This window comes from Theropithecus gelada, chromosome 15 (genome assembly GCF_003255815.1).
Source record: "Theropithecus gelada isolate Dixy chromosome 15, Tgel_1.0, whole genome shotgun sequence".
Taxonomy (NCBI): Eukaryota; Metazoa; Chordata; class Mammalia; order Primates; family Cercopithecidae; genus Theropithecus; species Theropithecus gelada.
Genome location: NC_037683.1, coordinates 35271321 through 35291660, shown reverse-complemented (window position 1 = coordinate 35291660; position 20340 = coordinate 35271321). Strand labels below are relative to the sequence as shown.

General features: G+C 38.9%; 1 protein-coding gene across 1 annotated transcript in view; it reads left to right on the top strand.

Moving 5' to 3' along the window:
* TMEM38B (transmembrane protein 38B) overlaps positions 1-20340 on the top strand; it is a 77718-nt gene that overhangs the window by 37853 nt on the left and 19525 nt on the right. Inside the window, exon 5 of the mRNA XM_025360591.1 lies at positions 15327-15444. Coding sequence (XP_025216376.1) covers positions 15327-15444 — 118 coding nt within the window. The remainder of the gene's footprint in view (positions 1-15326; positions 15445-20340) is intronic.

The window sequence follows — 20340 nt, the reverse complement described above, 5'->3', positions numbered from 1 at the left end:
AATAATGGCTTACAGCTTCATCCATGTCCCTGTAAAGACATGAACTCATCCTTTTTTATGGCTGTCTAGTATTCCATGGTGCATATGTGCCACATTTTCTTTATCCAGTCTATTATTGATGGACATTTGGGTTGGTTCCAAGTCTTTGCTATTGTGAATAGTGCTGCAATAAACAAATGTGTGCATGTATCTTTATAGTAGCATGATTTATAATCCTTTGGGTATATACCCAGTAATGGGATGGCTGGGTCAAATGGTATTTCTAGTTCTAGATCCTTGAGGAATCACTACACTGTCTTCCACAATGGTTGAACTAGTTTACAATCCCACCAACAGTGTAAAAGTATTCCTATTTCTCCACATCCTCTCCAGCATCTGTTGTTTCCTGACTTCTTAATGATTGCCGTTCTAAGTGGTGTGAGATGGTATCTCATTGTGGTTTTGATTTGCATTTCTCTGATGACCGTTGATGATGAGCATTTTTTCATGTGTCTGTTGGCTGCCTAAATGTCTTCTTTTGAGAAGCGTCTGTTCATATCCTTTGCCCACTTTTTGATGTGGTTGTTTGCTTTTTTCTTGTACAATTGTTTAAGTTCTTTGTAGATTCTGGATATTAGCCCTTTGTCAGATTGGTAGATTGCAAACATTTTCTCCCATTCTGTAGGTTGCCTGTTCACTCTGATGGTAGTTTCTTTTGCTATGCAGAGGCTCTTTAGTTTAATTAGATCCCATGTGTTTATTTTGGGTTTTGTTGCCATTGCTGTTGGTGTTTTAGTCATGAAGTCTTTGCCCATGCCTATGTCCTGGATGATATTGCCTAGGTTTTCTTCTAGGGTTTTTACGGTTTTAGGTCTAACATTTCAGTCTTTAATCCATCTTGAATTAATTTTTGTATAAGGAGTAAGGAAGGGATGCAGTTTCAGCTTTCTACTTATGGCTAGCCAGTTTTCCCAGCACCATTTATTAAATAGGGAATTCTTTCCCCATTGCTTTTTTTTGTAAGGTTTGTCAAAGATCAGATGGTTGTAGCTGTGTGGTGTTATTTCTGAGGCCTCTGTTCTGTTCCATTGGTCTATCTCTCTGTTTTGGCACCAGTACCATACTGTAGCCTTATAGTATAGTTTGAAGTCAGGTAGCTTGATGCCTCCAGCTTTGTTCTTTTTGCTTAAGATTGTCTCGGCTACACAGGCCCTTTTTTTGGTTCCATATAAACTTTAAAGTAGTTTTTTCCAACTCTGTGAAGAAAGTCAGTGGTAGCTTGATGGGGATAGCATTGAATCTATAAATTACCTTGGGCAGTATGGCCATTTTCACGATATTGATTCTGCCTATCCATGAGCATGGAATGTTCTTCCATTTGTTTGTGTCCTCTTTTATTTTGTTGAGTAGTGGTTTGTAGTTCTCCTTAAAGAGGTCCTTCACATCCCTTGTAAGTTGGATTCTTAGGTATTTTATTCTCTTTGTAGTAATTGTGAATGGGAGTTCATTCATGATTTGGCTCTCTGTTTGTCTGTTCTTGGTGTATAGGAATGCTTGTGATTTTTGCACATTGGTTTTGTATCCTGAGACTTTGCTGAAGTTGCTTATCAGCTTAAGGAGATTTTGGACTGAGAAGATGGGGTTTTCTAAATATACAATCATGTCATCTGCAAACAGAGACAGTTTGACTTCCTCTCTTCCTATTTGAATACGCTTTATTTCTTTCTCTTGCCTCTTTGCCCTGGCCAGAGCTTCCAATAACTATGTTGAATAGGAGTGGTGAGAGAGGGCATCCTTGTCTTGTGCAGGTTTTCAAAGGGAATGCTTCCAGTTTTTGCCCATTCTGTATGATACTGGCTGTGGTTTTGTCATAAATAGCTCTTGTTATTTTGAGATACGTTTCAACAATACCTAGTTTATTGAGAGTTTTTAGCATGAAAGTTAGTTGAATTTTGTCTAAGGCCTTTTCTGCATCTATTGAGATAATCACGTGGTTTTGGTCGTTGGCTCTGTTTATGTGATGGATTACGTTTATTGATTTGCATATGTTGAACCAGCCTTACATCCCAGGGATGAAGCCAACTTGATCGTGGTGGATAAACTTTTTGATGTGCTGCTGGATTCGATTTGCCAGTATTTTATAGATGATTTTTGCATCAGTGTTCATCAGGGATACTGGCCTGAAAGTATCTTTTTTTTTGTTGTGTCTCTGCCAGGCTTTGGTATCAGGATGATGCTGGCCTCATAAAATGAGTTAGAGAGTATTCCCTCTTTTTCTATTGATTGGAATAGTTTCAGAAGAAATGATACTAGCTCCTGTTTGTACTTCCAGTAGAATTCAGCTGTGAATCTGTCTGGTCCTGGGCTTTTTTTGGTTAGTAGCCTATTAATTATTGCCTCAATTTCAGAACCTGTTATTGGTCTATTCAGAGATTCAACTTCTTCCTGGTTTAGTCTTGGGAGGGTGTATGTGTCCAGGAATTTATCTATTTCTTCTAGAAATTCTAGTTTATTTAGGTAGAGGTGTTTATAGTATTCTCTGATGGTAATTTCTATTTCTGTGGGATCGGTGTTGATATCCCCTTTATCATTTTTTATTTCGTCTATTTGATTCTTCTCTCTTTTCTTCTTTATTAGTCTTGCTAGCGGTCTATTTTGTCATCTTTAAAGAAAAAACAGCTCCTGGATTCATTGATTTTTTGTGTCTCTATCTTCTTCAGTTCTGCTCTGATCTTAGTTATTTTTTGCCTTCTGCTAGCTTTTGAATTTGTTTGCTTTTGCTTCTCTAGTTCTTTTAATTGCGATGTTAGGGTGTTGATTTTAGATCTTTCCTGCTTTCTCTTGTGGGCATTTAGTGCTCTACATTTCCCTCTACAAACTACTTTAAATGTGCCCCAGAGATTCTGGTAAATTGTAGCTTTGTTCTCATTGTTTTCAAAGAACATCTTTTTTTTATTTTTTATTATCATACTTTAAGTTCTAGGGTACATGTGCACAACGTTGAGGTTTGTTACATATGTATACATGTGTCATGTTGGTGTGCTGCACCCATTAACTCATCATTTACATTAGGTTTTTCTCTTAATACTATCCCTCCCCCGTCCCCACGACAGGCCCCAGTGTGTGATGTTCCCTGCCTTGTGTCCAAGTGTTCTCATTGTTCGGTTCCCACCTATGAGTGAGAACATGTGGTGTTTGGTTTTCTGTCCTTGCAATAGCTTGCTCAGAATGATGGTTTCCAGCTTCGTCCATGTCCCTACAAAGGACATGAACTCATACTCTTTTATGGCTGCATAGTATTCCATGGTGTGTATGTGCCACATTTTCTTTATCCAGTCTGTTATTGATGGACATTTGGGTTGGTTCCAAGTCTTTGCTATTGTGAATAGTGCCGCAATAAACATATATGTGCATGTGTCTTTATAGTAGCATGATTTATAATCCTTTGGGTATATACCCAGTAGTGGGATGGCTGGGTCAAATGGTATTTCTAGTTCTAGATCCTTGATGAATCGTCACACTGTCTTCCACAATGGTTGAACTAGTTTGCACTCCCACCAACAGTGTTAAAGTGTTCCTATTTCTCCACATCCTCTCCAGCACCTGTTGTTTCCTGACTTTTTAATGATCCCCATTCTAACTGGTTTGAGATGGTATCTCATTGTGGTTTTGATTTGCATTTCTCTGATGACCGTTGATGATGAGCATTTTTTCATGTGTTTGTTGGGTGCAGAAATGTCTTCTTTTGAGAAGTGTCTGTTCATATCCTTTGCCCACTTTTTGATGGGGTTGTTTGATTTTTTTCTTGTAAATTTGTTTAAGTGCTTTGTAGATTCTGGATATTAGCCCTTTGTCAGATTGGTAGATTGCAAACATTTTCTCCCATTCTGTAGGTTGCCTGTTCACTCTGATGGTAGTTTCTTTTGCTGTGCAGAGGCTCTTTAGTTTAATTAGATCCCATGTGTTTATTTTGGGTTTTGTTGCCATTGCTTTTGGTGTTTTAGTCATGAAGTCTATGCCCATACCTATGTCCTGGATGATATTGCCTAGGTTTTCTTATAAGGTTTTTATGGTTTTAGGTCTAACATTTATGTCTTTAATCCATCTTGAATTAATTTTTGTATAAGGTGTAAGGAAGGGATCCAGTTTCAGCTTTCTACATATAGCTAGTTAGTTTTCCCAGCACCATTTATTAAACAGGGAATCCTTTCCCCATTTCTTGTTTTTGTCAGATTTGTCAAAGATCAGATGGTTGTAGCTGTGTAGTGTTATTTCTGAGGCCTCTGTTCTGTTCCATTGGTCTATATCTCTGTTTTGGTACCAGTACCATGCTGTTTTGGTTACTGTAACCTTGTTGTATAGTTTGAAGTCAGGTAGCTTGATGCCTCCAGCACTGTTCTTTTTGCTTAGGACTGTCTTGGCAATGTGGGCTCTTTTTTGGTTCCATACGAACGTTCAAATCGTTTTTTTTGAATTCTGTGAAGAAAGTCATTGGTAGCTTGATATATAAATTATAGATTGAATCTATAAATTACCTCGGGCCGTATGGCCATTTTCATAATATTGATTCTTCCTATCCATGAGCATGGACTGTTCAAAGAGCATTTTTATTTCTGCCTTCATTTCATTATTTACCCAGTAGTCATTCAGGAGCAGGTTGTTCCGTCTCCATGTAGTTGTGCGATTTTCAGTGAGTGTCTTAATCCTGAGTTCTAATTTGATTGCACTGTGGTCTGAGAGGCAGTTTGTTGTGATTTCTGTTCTTTTACATTTGCTGAGGAGTGTTCTACTTCCAATTATGTGGTCAATTTTAGGATAAGTGCTATATGGTGCTGAGAAGAATATATATTCTCTTGATTTGGGGTGGAGAGTACTGTAGATTTCTGTTAGTTCTGCTCAGCTCTGGGCCTCATGTATTTCTTTATAGTAACACAAACAGCCATCTGTTGATGTACACTTAGGTAATTCTCCTATCTTGGCTATTTGAATTCGATTTACTAATATTTTTTACATCAGAGAGATTGGCCTGTAGTTTTCTTTTTCTTTCTTTCTTTTTTTTTTTTTTTTTTTTTTTTTTGTGGCGTCTTTGGATTAGGCATGAGCTGATGTTGGCCTCTGAAAATGTGTTAGGCACATTCCCTCTAGCTCTATTTCCTTGGAAGAGTTTAAGAAATACTGGTATTAATTCTTTTTTGAAAGTTGGTAGAAGTCAGCTGTGAAGCCATCTAGTTCTGGGCTTTTTAGTCCCTTGGGAGACTTTAAGTTTATATTCCAGTCTCTGTTTGTAATTGACCTGTGCAGGCTTTCTACTTCTTCCTGCTTTAATCTTGGTTGGTTATATTTTTTAGGAATTTATTCGCTTACTCTAGGTTATCCAGTTTGTTGGCATGTAATTGTTCATAGTAGTCGCTTATTATTATTTTTATTTCTTTGGTGTCTGTTGAAATGTCTCTACTTTTATTTCTGATTTTATTTAAGTCTTCTATCTTTTTTTGCTTAGTGTAGCTAAGCATTTGTCAATTTTGTTTAGATTTTCAAAAAACTAACTCAGTTTGATTCATTTTTTTACCCTATGTTTTTTCTATTTGATTTATTTCTGTATTTTTTCCTTCCTAGTGCTAATTTTCGGTTTTCTTTGTTCTTTTTTTATTTCCTTGATACATAATGTTAGTTATTTATTTGAAATATTTCTTTTTTAATGTGGATATTTATTGCTATAAACTTCCCTCTTAGACCCACTTTTGCTGCATCATGTAAGTATTGGTATGTTTTGTTTCCACTATCATTTGTTTCATAATATTTTTAAATTTCCTTTTTGATTTCTTCTTTGACCCATTGGTTGCCCTGGAGCATCCTGTGTAATTTTCACGTATTTTTGAATTTTCCAAAATTGTTCCTGTTGTTGATTTCTAGTTTGATACTGTTGTGATCAAAATGACACGATGTGATTTTAATGTTATTACATTTGTTAGGACTTGTTTTGCAGCCTAACATGTGGTCTATCCTGAAGAATGTTTCATGTGCACTAGAGAAGAATGTGTATTTTGCTGTTGTTGGATGGAACATTCTATAGATGTTTATTATTGTATTGCTGTTTCATCCCTTCCTGTCTATTAATATTTGCTTCGTATATTTAGTTCGTCCAATGTTGTGCACATACATATTTACAATTATTATGTTCTCTTGATGAATGGACTTTTTTGCCATTAAATACTGACCCTCTTTGTCTTTTCTGAAAGTTTTTGACTTGACGTCTGTTTTATCTGCTGTATGTATACTCACCTCTGCTCTTTTTTGGTTATCATTTGCATGGAATATATTTTTCATTCCTTTACTTTCAGTTTGTGTGCATCCTTAAAGCTAAAGTGAGTTCCTTGTAGACAGCATATATAGTTGGATCTTTTTTTTTTTTTTTAAATCAGTTCAACCATTATATATCTTTTTTAGGGAATTTAATCCGTTTACGTTCATCCTAGGAAAGGACTTTTCTCCTGCCATTTTGTTAATTGTTTTCTGTTTGTTTTGTAGATCCTTTGTTCCTTTCTTCCTCTTGTTATTTACCTAGGTTTATTTCATTTCTCTTTCTAATTTGCATATTCACTGTATTTTTTTTGTGTGGTTACCATTGGGCTGACTTTAAGAATCTTGTAGTTAAAGCAGACTATTTCAAGCTGGTAACAGCTTAACTTTACTCACATAAAAGTACTCTAGATATTTTCCCTATTGTTCATTTATATTTTTGTTGCCTTAATTTACTTTATCTTTTGTGTGTTCCTTAACTTTGAATTATAGCTGTTTTTGACCATTTTGGTTTTTTATGTTTATACTAGAAGATTGAAAGATTTATATAGCACCATTACAGCACTATGGTATTCTGAGTTTGATTTTGAAGTTATCTACTGGTGAATTATATACTTTCACATACTTTCTTGATAGTAATTGTTGTCCCTTTGCTTTCAGTTGTGGCACTCGTGAGCATTTCTTGTAAGGCTGGTCTAGTGGTGATGAATTCCCTCAGCTTTTTCTTATCTGGGAAGGTCTTTATGTAACCTTAATATCTGAAGAATAGCTTTGCTGGGTATAGTATTTTTGGCTGACACTTGTTTTCTTTCAGCTGTCTGAATATATCATCCCATTTTCTCTTGACCTGTAAGATTTCTGTTGAGAAGTCTACTGATTATCTAATGGAGATTCCCTTGTATGTGACATGTCAGTTTTCTCTTGATGTTTTTAGAATTTTCTCCTTGCCTTTTACTTTTGACAATTTGGTGATTATGCATCTTGGTAAAGATGTCTTTGGGTTGAACCTGTTTGGGGACTTTTGAGCTTCCTGGATCTGGATATCAGTGTTTCAACTAAGACTTGGGAAGTTTTCAGCAAATTTGATTTATTAAAAAAATTTTTTTTTAGAGACAGAGTCTTGCCCTGTTGCCCAAGCTGGAGTGCAGCGTCTTGGACATAGCTCACTGCAACCTTGAACTCCTTGGGTCAAATGATCTTCCCCACCTCAGCCTCTCAATAATAGCTGGTATTAGAGATTGTTCCACCATGCCTGGCTAACTAAAACACATTTGTTTTTGGTAGAGATAGGGTCTCACTGTGTTGCCCTGGCTTGTCCTGAACTCCTGGCCTCAAGCGACCCTCTCATTTTGGCCTTCCAGAATGCTGGGATTACATATGTGGATTATTTTATTTAATAAGCTTTCTGTCCTTTTACTGTCTCTTCTGCTTCCGTGGCTTTCATAATGTGAAAATTTGTTTGCCAGATGGTGTCCCATAAGTCCCATAGGCTTTCTTTACTCTTTTTCATTCTTTTTCCTTTTTTTCTCCTGACTGGCTGATTTCAAAAACTTGTTCTGAAGTCACAAATTCTTTTTCTACTTTTCTAATCTGCTGTTGAAGCTCTATTTTTTTTTTTTTTTAATTTCATTCATTGGATTCTTCAGCTTCAGGAGTTTTGATTGGTTGTTTTTAAATGATTTCTGTCTCCGTTGAGTTTCTCATTCAGATCTCTAATCATTTTCCTGGTTTTGTTGAATTATCTGTCTGTATTCTCTTGTGTCTCACTGAGTTTCCTTAAGATCATTATTTTGAATTCTTTTTTAGGCAGTTTATAACTTTTCATTTCTTTGGGGTCAGTTACTGGAGAATTACTGTGTTTCTTTTGTGGTGTCACATTTCCTTGCTTTTTTATATTTTGTGTGTCCTACCCAGCATTTATATCTGCATGTCTGGTGGAACAATCACCTCTTCCAAACTTTACATAGTGGTTTTCATAGGGAAAGGCTTTCACCTGTATGTACCAATTGGACAGGGTATGGTGGCTGTTATTCTGAGTGGGCACACTGGTAGTTTCTGTGCAGCTTCTTTAACTATAATCAGTGTCATTGATGACTTTGGGTGCCTCAGTGGCTTAAGCTTTAAGAGTTTGTTGCAGCAGTACTGGCAGCATGAGTTGTTAGGATCCTCAGCTGCAAGGACTTTGGGGTCCTCGAGTTCTTGTTTTCCCAACAATGGGAGCGATCCTAACTGAGGGGATCCTTTTTGGTGTCTGATCTGACATGGCCCACAGGCAGTCACAGCAGTGCTGGGCTGCAGGGTGCATGCTTGGATTAGCTGTGGATACAGTGTGCTGAGCTCAGGGTCATTGAAACTACTGTAGCACCTGGGACTTGGGCTGCACATTTACTCTATGAGGTCTGAGTAGATGCAGATTAGCCACAAAATTAGGGTCTGTGACGCTGAGGTTTACCACAGCAGCTTGTTCTCATGGGGCAGGGACGTAGCTGTGACTCTGATCCTGGGGGCAGGGCACAGAACTGGCATAGCTCTGGAGAAGAAGGGGTGCTCCAACGGCCTGAGCCCCAGGGAGCAAGAGTCCCAGAGTCAAGAGTACACACCAGAAGCTCAGGCCCTGGGGCATAAGGCACTCTGCAGTGGGGACTCTGGACCCTAGGCTGGTAGTACACAGCAGAGGCCTAAGTTTTGTGAGGCCAGGTGCAGCAACAATAGTTACCTGGTAATGGTGGAGCACAGCTGTGTCTTGGGCCCTGGAGGGCAAGGAGTAGCACAAGGATGACTCTACTGTCTGAGGAGGTGGGATGCTTCAGCAGTGTAGACTCTGGGGACTAGTCTGGTTCTATGGATAGGGTGTTGCATCCGTTCCACCTGGAAGACAGGGTGGTTCAACTCAACCAATGCTCTTATTTCCCTGGGATGGGGGGCCCTGCATGTTTCAGTTGCCAAGGGGGATCAACTGCTTGGCTAGACCAGTGCACAGGTTGCCTGGGAGGTGAGGTGCCATGTCAGCTCTGGTGCTGCTTTGGCTCAGGTGCCAGAGGTGTGACTGCTCTGCTTGGCCAAAGCCCTTATTTCTCAGAAGGTGAAGTGCTGCATTAGCTTAGACCCTGAGGAGTAGGACACAGAAACAACTGGGATATAGGGGATGGAATGGCTCCATAACAGCTTGACCCCAAGGGTAGGGCATTGTAGCAGGTAGGCTTGAGGATGGCAGGTCACTAGACAGGCTTTTTACAGTGACAACAAAACCTCAGGGATGGAAGGGTACAGTAACTATTTATGTACAGAGCAGGATGCACTCTCAGAGAGGTTCTGCTTTCAAAATGGTATAGCACAGTAGCAGGTAGGGCTATAGAAGATGAGGGAGGTGTAGGATTCTTCTTTGGGGTGAACACAGCCCTATGGACTCTGGGCAATTCCCTCAGCTGGGTTCAGTACCTATGAGGGCTGCAGAAGTCCACAGTGGTGAAGACTGTGGGTGTTCATGGTAGTGATGATGGTTGTTGGGGTTCTGTTGTTTACCTTTTCTTGGAAGGGAGAAGTCCCTCCTGGTTTCAAGCTGACCCTCTCAGGGGAAGTAGTGGTGGAGACAAGGACTTTTCTTCCCTTCTCTATGTGGCCATACTGTGTTTTTGTGCTCTATGGAGTTGCTTCTGCTCCTTTGCTGTATTCTGGTACTCTCCTTTAGTTATTTTCATCAAAATGTAGTTGTTATTTATTGTTTTGTTTGTTTGTTTTGGGGTGGAGGGCAGGGCTAGGAACTTGTAGTTGGCCACCTTGCTAACATCACTCTATTTTCTTGTTTCTTATGCTTTTGACATCACTAAGAATCCATTGCCAAATCTAAGGTCATGAAGATTTTCCCCTGTGTTTTCTTTAAAGAGTTATCTTAAAAGAAGCTCACAGATCCATTTGAGTTAATTTCTTTTCTTTTTTTTTTTTTTTTTGAGACAAGATCTCACTCCGTCACCCAGGCTGAGTGCAGTGGCACTGTCACAGCTCACTGCAGCCTCAACTTCCCAGCCTCAAGCAATGCCCCCATCTCAGCCTCCTGAGTAGCTGGGACTACAGGCATATATTGCCACACCCAGGTAATTTTTATCTTTTATTTTTTGTAGAGATGGAGTCTTACTATGTCACCCAGGCTAGTCTCAAACTACTGGATGCAAGCGATACTCCTGCCTAGGTCTCCCAAAGTGCTGGGATTATAGGCGTGAGTCACTGTGCCTGGCCTGAGTTAATTTTTATATATCATATGAATTAGGGGTTCACCTTCATTCTTTTGTATGTGGATATATAGTTGTCCCAGCACCACTTATTGAATTATTTTCCCACTGAATAGACTTGGCACCCTAGTAGAAAATCAGTTGAACATAGATGTATGGGTTTATTTCTAGACTGTCTGTTCTATTCCATTGTCTATATGTTTATCATTGTGCTAGTACCATACCGTTTTGATTACTGTAGCTTTTTAGTTAAGTTCCAAATTGGGCAGTGTGTGTCCTTTAACTTGGTTCTTTTTTTTTTTTTCCCCCAAGATTGTTTTGGCCATTCAGGGTCCCTAGCAATTTCATGTGAATATGAGGCTTCCTTAAAAATCCTAGGTAATTTTTTCCATTTCTGCAAAACAGAAAAAAAGTAATCAAACAAAAAACAAAAACAGTGATGGAATTTTGATAGAGATAACATTGACCCCGTAGATCGCTTTGGGAATTGTTGCTCTCTTATAACAATATTAAGTGTTCCTTTTTCTTTTTTTAGACAGAGTCTCACTGTGTCCCCTAGGCTGGAGTACAGTGGCATGATTTCAACTCACTGCAACCTCTATCTCCTGGGTTCAAGTGATTCTCCTGCCTCAGCCTCCTAAGTAACTGGGATTACAGGTGCATGCCACCACACCAGGCTAATTTTTGTATTTTTAGTAGAGACAGGGTTTCACCATGTTGGCCAGGCTGGTCTTGAACTCCTGACATCAAGTGATCTGCCTACCGTGACCTCCCAAAATGTTGGGATTATGGGCATGAGCCACCGTGCCTGTCCAGTTTTAAGTCTTCCAATGTATGAACATCGGATAGCTTTCTATTTAATTAGATCTTATTAAACCTTTTTTTTTTTTTTTTTGAGACAGAGTCTTGCTCTGTCACCTGGGCTGGAGTGCAGGGGTGTGATGTTGGCTCACTGCACCCTCTGCCTCCTGGGTTCTAGTGATTCTCCTGCCTCAGCATCCCAAGTAGCTGGGATTACAGGTGCACACCACCACGCCCAGCTAGTTTTTGTATTTTTAGTAGAGACAGGGTTTCACCATGTTGGCCAGGCTGGTCTCAAACTCCTGGGATCAAGCGATCCACCCTCTTCAGCCTCCCAAAGTGCTGGAATTACAAGCATAAGCCACCACACCTGACCCGTAGGTATTCTTTAAATGCTAGTATGTGGAATTGTTTCTTAATTGCCTTCATATTGCTTATTGCTGCTAGTTCATTTAATAAAAAAATCTAGTCTTGCCAAAAACAAAGTCAAGTTGTCCCTTGGCCCCACAGTAACTCTTTTAGAGTGTTTTCCTTCTTTTCCTTCTCTACCCCAAGTTTTAAGAAGTAACATATACGTATTGTGGAAAATTTGGGAAAATATTAACATAAAAGAAACTTCTAATACATTGTTTAGTGACAATTTCTGTTAATGTGTCAGTATATTTCTGTATTTTTCTGCATAAACATATTTTTACAGTAAATAAATGCAGTAAAACTGAATAATGGTTTCTAAAGTTCTAATAGTTTTCAACCCCTGGAACCTGAAATGTTACCAATATGGGAACACACTCTTTCCATATTTGCAAATTAAAAATCTTGAGATGAAGAGATCGTCCTGGATTTCTGGTGGGACTGAATGCAGTCACATATATCCTTATAAGAGGAAAACAGAGGGAGATTTGACCACACATCTCAGAGATTAGAATGATATAGCCACAAGCCAAGGAATGCTGGTAGCTCCCAGAAGCTGAAAAAGACAAGGAATGGATTCTTTCCTAGTGTCTCCAGAGGTAGTGTGGCACTACTGACACTTTGATTTTGACTGAGTGATACTGATTTTAAATTTCTCTGTTTTAAGCCACTGAATTTATTGTAATTTATTACAGTAGCCACAGGAAAGTAATAGAGATTTTGATACACGATGTGGTGTGCTGCTGTAACAGACACCTGGGATTAGATAATTGGTGGAGGCTAGAGGAATTTTGAAGTGTGCAGTACAACTATGGATGTTAAAGGCACTTCTGGTGAGGGATCTGAAGGAAGTGAGGAGCATATTAGAGAAAGTCTATAAATATATAGTCTTAGAGAATACATATATTGTTAGAAGCAAAATATTGGTAGGAATGTTGTTAAAAGTGCTGGTGAAGACTTGGAAGGAAATGAGGAACATGATATTGGGAACTGGAGAAAGGTTATCCTTGCTATATAGTGGTGGAAACTTAGCTGCACAATTGTTTGCCACAGTTGTGTGGAAACCATAACTTGTAATCAGTAAACGTGGATATTTTTGCTGAGGAAATTTCCAAGCAAAGTGTTCCAGGTACAGCCTGGTTTCTTCCTGATGCTTATAGTAGAGTGCAAGAGGAAAGAGTTAAATTGAGGGAATGAATGCTACTAACCAAACAAACAAATAAAACCCCTCAAAACCAGGACTCTATCATTTGGGAAATTTTCAGCCTATTGAGACTGCAAAGTTGATAAAACTGAGATTCACTCTGGAGAGAAGTGAGGGTGTGACTGAACAACTTTTCCTAGTGTTGAAGGGATTGGATGTTTGACTCATGGATCCATTCAATCATTATAGCAGAAGCCAGGGATAGAGAGGAGGTTATCCAAGAAAGATCTGTGGAAGACTCTCTTTGCCTAGTGACATGGATTGGTGTGCATACACAGGAGACCCAGTGGGGATTTGGAAATATTAAATCAGAAGGAACACTGCCAACTTGGACTGAAAGGGGAAAAACAGGATTAAATGAAAGAAGACTGTCAGACTTTTATAATTCTGCAGACCAGAATCAGGCTGATAAAACTGCTCACCTGCAAACATATGCTTAAAAAAGGAAGGAAAAGGAAAAATGACTTCATGGTAGGAGCTACAGGCCCAGAGGCCTGAGGCCAGGCCCATAGGCTGGATTCAGGTGCAGAGGCCAGAACCACCAACGTAGAGGTTCAAGCCACAGAAGATTATTCCCAGGCCTTGAATCCTAATGGAGTTTGCCCTTCTGGATTTCAAAATGGCTTGGGACTGTTGAACCTTTTTCCTCCTCTTTTCTCCCTTTTGGAATGGCAATATCTTTAACTGTTATTCAGTGCTTATTTCATCATTGCATTTTGGAAGCAGATAACTTGTTTGCTAGTTTCAGAGGAAACTAATATAGTAAGCATAAGGATTTTCTAAATGCATTCTAATCTTTTAAACAAATCTCATACTCCAATTTAAAATGGACTTTTTCCTAAATTTAAGACCTTCTCCAATGCCTTGCCCCAATGCATTGTCTATGAAATCCTTATTCCTTAGATTCAACCCTTAAGATAATACAATCCAAAATGGTAGATGTGTATGCCAAGGCAATGCTCCTAATGAGCCACCGTGGTGCAGAAAACAAACAGTGAGAAAGAGAAACAAAATAACCTTAAAACAGATATAATTCCATGTTTTTATCTTATCCTTTTAAATTTTTAATTTTGTGTACATTTTATAATGCAGTTATATATAATTTCCAAATTAATTGATAGCCATAATTTGGGAATGCTGTAAAACTTTTTTTTTTTTTTTTTAACCAATAGGGATGTACAATCAAAAAGATTTAGAGACTACTGTTCCAAAACATGACTGTTGGCAGTGCATTTGGTGGTCCCGCAGATCTGTTTCTTTCTTCAACAGTGTTTGGATGGAACAGATATGGGGACTAAAGAAAAAAAAAAAGAAGAAAACAATAAAATACAACATGACTGTTACTCAATCATATTGTTAAGCAAGATCCAGAACCTGAAAAAGACAGAGTGGATTCTTTCTTAGAGTCTCTAGAGGTAGTATGGCCCTACTGACACTTTGATTTTAACTGAGTGATACTGATTTTACATTTTTCTGTTTCAAGCCACTGAATTTGTTGTAATTTATTACAGTAGCCACAGGAAAGTAATTCAGGTTTGGTCTGTTGTCCAAACTTCACCCTGTTTTGAACTCAGTCCTTTGCTTGTAATAATTAAATAAATAAGGTAATAAAATGACTTATAGGAACCTTTAGATTTGTCCTGTTTTGCAGTGTGGCATTCTTAGAGTTTATCATTTATCTTTTTTACTTGTAAGATAGAGAGCTAGGCAATGATTCGTTACTGAAATATACTTTAAATATGCGGCAAATATATAACATAAAGTAATGCTTCTTATTTGGTAAATTAGCATCTTATTTTAGACTTTACAATCTAAGCATTAATATATTAGCTAAAACTAATATGCTGTGCTGGAGTTAGCTAAATGATAGGCTGGAGATGGCTTTTATCGTTTTATGAGAACCAGTTGTGTACATCTCTCCTCTTCCATGCAGCAGCCTGACATTGGCCATGATGGGAGTATTTACATCATGGAAATGGGCAAATGCTAAAAATCTGGCCTTTCTTTTCCTCGACTCCACTCTGTGAGCTTTTTAGCACTGTAAGGTTTTTAATGACTAATTCCAAATCATGCTGTACAATGTGGAACTTTGAAATCCTTTATGAAAAAATTGTTATATGGCCAAATATGTTTCAGAAATATTGCATATAGAAATGTACTCTTTTTGTTGGAGAGTCAGAATATGTATGGTTATTCTAAAATCTGTAGTTTATGATGTGAAGAAAGGTATTTAACTTTGTATAACTCAGCATTTTCAACACTTTTTAAAGTGTATTAACAAAACTCATCTTTGCATTACATCTATTAATAACCCACTAAGTTAATGTTTTGCAGAGCACTCTTTGAAAAAGATGGAGATATGTCATATTTATTACTTGCTGATTTAAAATGTGTTTTATTTTCAGCCCTTCCAAGGTAACCCTTCTGGGGTCAGTTATCTTCACATTCCAGCACACCCAGCATCTGGCAATATCAAAGCATAATCTTATGTTCCTTTATACAATCTTTATTGTGGCCACAAAGGTAAGAATTCAAAGTACCTATAATTATTACAAATCCTGTATAAACATTCCCCTTTGATACAATTCTGCATACTGGGCAAGTAAGAGAAACATTTATTTATTGTTATTATCTAAGAGGAAGAATTTGGGGAGGTTTACTCAGTACATCCATGACTTTCTGAAACTTAACTTTTCTGTGATTTCTTATTTGCTTTATGCTAGGGCTATCAGGAAACACTTGCAGATAGCCTAGTAGTATATTGGAGAAGAGAGAGTAGTAGAAATAGCCAATGCTGATCAGAGACTGCAGAGATGATAGTGTCTCATTTGTAAAATGAGATACTTGAGATAGATATTCTCTGAGTTTCCTTTAAGCTCTAAAATTTCAAATATTTTATATAGGACATATTTGTGGTCATTCTTTTCTATTAATATTGCCTGGGTGGAAGCTTTATTCCTTCTTGAAGATAGGTTAGAGACAGACAGTCTTGGGTTCAAATCCCAGCTTTGCTGGCTAATCCCTGAGTAGGCGAGCCACTTAATGTCGCTGAATCCTAATTTTCTCATCTTCATTGTACAGTTGTTGAGAGGATTAGAGAGGATGCATGTCTTTCTGTCACTGTATCTGACGTATCTTATGAATTTTATTTGCAGCTGTATCATGAGGCTAATTCTGACTATTCATACCATGAATAAGTATTGTTCCCTGTTCACAAATAGACAGTTGATTTTATAATAAAATTGTTATTTAAGTCTAGAAAATTTTATGGCCACCTCTATTTTAGACTAGATATTTTTGGCTAAAAACTTATCTTTGGGATTTTTAAAAGGAAAACAGGATAGCTAATATGTGTCTTAGAATGAAGTCACTGTATGAATCATTCATTTTTGTTTCAGTAGTCTCTGAAATGGAGATGGTCTGTGGCTGTAATCAAGTAACAAATATTGGAGGCAAAATCTCTTCACATGTAGTCTCTTCCAGTCCTCAAATTTTGAGCTGTATATATTTTTTTCTAACGGCTTTATTGAGATATATTTTCCATACTGTGTTAGTCTGTTCTCATGCTGCTAATAAAGACATACCTGATATTGGGTAATTTATAAAGAAAAGGAAGTTTAATGGACTCACATTTCCACATGACTGGGGAGGCCTCACCATCATGGCGGAAGACGGAGGAGGAGCCAAGGCACATCTGACATGGCAGCAGGCAAGAGAGCTTATGCAGGGGAACTCCCATTTATAAAACCATCAGATTTCGTGAGACTTACTCACTATCCCAAGAACAGCACGGGAAAGACCCTCATGATTGAGTCACCTTCATCTGGCCCCTCCCTTGTACAATTCAAGGTGAGATTTGAGTGTGGAGATATGAGTGATGTATGGTTTGAGCCAAACCATATCATATATCATACAGTTCACTTAAAGTGTATAATTGAATAGTTTTTTTAGTGTATTCATGGAGTTGTGCAATTATCACTACAAATCGGTATTAGAACATGTTTATCACTCCAAAAAAGAAACATTGTATTCTTTAGAAGTCATTTCACATTTTCCCCAATACTTCCAGCTATAGGCCATTTTATTTATCCACTCATCAGTTGATGGATAGTTTGATTGTCTCACTTTTTGGCTAAAATGAATAATAAGCTGTGAACACTCATGTAAATATTTTTGTGTGGACATGTGATTCATTTCTCTTGAGTATATCATCTATGAATGGAATTTTTAGGCCATATGTTAATTCTGTTTATCCTTTTGAGGAACTGACAGATTGTTTTACAAAGTAGCTTTATCTTTTTATATTCCCATCAGCAATGTATGAGATTTCCAATTTCACCACACCATTACTAGTGCATAGTATTGTATTTTTTGTTACAGGCACCCTAGTGGGTGTGAAGTGGCATCCCATTGTGGTTTTGATGTACATTTCCCTGATGACTAATGATGCTGAGTATCTTTTTTGTGCTTGTTAGGTATTTGTATATCTTCTTTGGAAAAAATATCTAGTCAGATTATTTGCTCATTTTTAATTTATATTTTGTTTTAATGTTGAGTTGTAAAATTCTTTTCATATTTTGGATACTAGAACGCTATCAGACTTAATGATTTGCAGATATTTTTTTCCATTCTGTAAGGTTTTTTCTTCACTGATAGTGCCCTTAGAAGCACAAATTGGTAAAATTTTGATGAAGGCCAGGCTCAGTGGCTCACGCCTGTAATCCCAGCACTTTGGGAGGCTGAGGTGGGCAGATCACCTGAGGTCAGGAGTTTGAGACCAGACTAGCCAACATGGTGAAACCCCATCTCTACTAAAAATATAAATATGTAAAAATTAGTTGTGGGTGCCTATAATCCCAGCTACTCAGGAGGCTGAGGCAGTAGAATCACTTGAACCAGGGAGACAGAGGTTGCAGTGAGACGAGATTGTGCCACTGCACTTAAGCCTGGGCAACAGAGAAAGACTGTTCTCTGAACAGAAAAAAAAATACAAACAAAAAAACCCCAACAACACTTTTTTTATGAGTCCAATTTACCTATTTTCTCTTTTATTATGTGTTCTTTGTATGTCATAACTAGGAAACCATTGCCAAATCTAAGATCATGAAGATTTACCTCTATATCTTCTTCAAGAGTTTTATAGTTTTAGCTCTTGTATTTGGTTTTTATGATCTGTTTTGAATTAAGTTTTGTGTATGGTATGATGAACAGTCCAAGTTTTTTCATGTGGATATCTAGTTGTTCCAGCACTATTTATTGTAAAAACAATTCTTTTCCTTTGTGAATTGCCTTTACAATCTTGTCAAAAATCAGTTGACTGTAAATTTGAGGGTTTATTTCTGGATTCTCAATGTTATTCCATCCATATGTGTGCCCGTCCTTATGCTAGTACTACTGTGTCTTAATTGTTGTAGCATTGTAGTTAGTTTTGAAATCAAGACGTGTGACTGTGGTAGGATCCAAGATGGCTGATTAGAAGCAGCTGTGGTCCATGGCACTCATGGAAAGGAGTGAAAAGGGGCAAGTGAATTCAGCACCTTCAACTGAAATACCCACCTTGCAGTGGGACTGTCTAGGCAAACAGCTCATGTAGGGTAAGGGACCTTGGGCTTTGGAATGCCCAAATGGTTTGGACAAGGAAGGTCCCCTCCAGTGCAGCACACCTCCTCTACCAAAAAGCAGCCAGACTGCTTTTTTAAGCAGGTCCCTCATTCTGTTCCTCCTGAATGGGTGAGACCTCCCGATAGGGATCTCCAACCACTTCCTACAGCTGGGAACAGCATGGAGCCAAAGGAACCCCCACTGCCAGCCAAGGGAAGCAGTGAGTGATTATGCAACCTTGCCCAGGGATCCACGCTTCTCTCATGGACCTTTGCAACCCGTGGATCAGGAGATCCCCTCGTGAACCCATGCCACCAGGGTCTTGGGTCTGATGCACAGAGCTGTGTGGAGTTTTGGCAGAGCAGCCACTCAGGTGCACACAGAGACACAGGAGTTTACATACTGTGGCCCTGGGGTCCCCAGCAAGTGAGGAAATCCATCCGTACATATTCCTAGGAAGGGGGCTGAATCCAGGGAACCAAGCAGCATCGTGCTGCAGGCCCCACTTCCATGGCACCTCACAATCTAAGGCCCACTGGCTTGGGTTCCAGCCTGCCATCGGCAACGTGCTGGAATCTGCCTGAGACAGGTCTGAGTTCCTGGGGGGAGGGGCGGCTGGCATCTATGCGGTTTGGTAGACTTAGCCGTTCCAGCCTGCCGGCTTTGGAGAATATGAACAGTCCAGATGAGGAAGGGTCCTCCACAACGCAGTGGATAGGGATCTCCAGCCACCTCCTACAGGTGCATTCGGTCCGGCAGCAGGTCAGTACCCGCCTGGGGCAGAGCTTCCAGGGAAGGAGCTGACTGCCATCTTTGCTGTTTCATAGCCTTCACTGATGATACCTCCAGGTTTGGGAAAAACCAAGGTATCTAGGGTCTGGAGTGGACCCTCAGCAAACCACAGCAGCCCTATGATAGACTGGCCTGACTGTTAAAAACAAACAGAAAACAACAACATAAACAAAAAAGACCCCATAAAAACCCCATTCGAAAGTCAGCAACCTCAAAGATCAAAGGTAGATAAACCTACAAAGATGAGAAGGAACGCAAAAATGGTGAAAACTCAAAAAGCCAGAGTGTCTTTTCTCCCCCAAATGATGGCAACATCTCTGCAGCAAGGGCATGGAACTAGGCTGAGGCTGAGATGCCTGACTTGACAAAAGTAGGCTTCAGAAGGTGAGTAATAATGAACTTCACTGAGCTAAAGGAGCATGTTCTAACCCAATGCAAAGAAGCTAAGAATCATGATAATAAAGGAGATGATAGCCAGAATAGTCAGTTTAGAGAGGAACATAATTGACCTGATGGAACTGAAAAACACAACATGAGAACTTCACAATGCAATCACAAGTATCAACAGCAGAATACCTGAAGCAGAGGAAAGCAGCTCAGAGCTTGAAGACTATCTTTCTGAAATGAGACAGGTAGACAAAAATTGAGAAAAAATAATGAAAAAGAATGAACAAAACCTCTGAGAAATAGGGGATTATGTAAAGAGACTTAACCTGTGATTGGAGTACTTGAAAGACACCAGGAGAATGGAACCAAGCTGGAAAACATACTTCAGGATATCATCCAGGAGAACTTTCCCCACCTAACAAGACAGGCGAACATTCAAGTTCAGGAAATACAGGGAACCCCAGTAAGATACTCCAAGAGAAGATCAACCCCAAGATGCATAATCATCAGATTCTCCAAGGTTGAAATGAAAGAAAACATGTTAAGGGCAGCCAGAGAGACAGACCAGGTCAGCATCAAAGGGAAGCCCAGCAGACTAACAGCAGACCTTTCAGTGGAAACCCTACAAGCCAGAAGAGA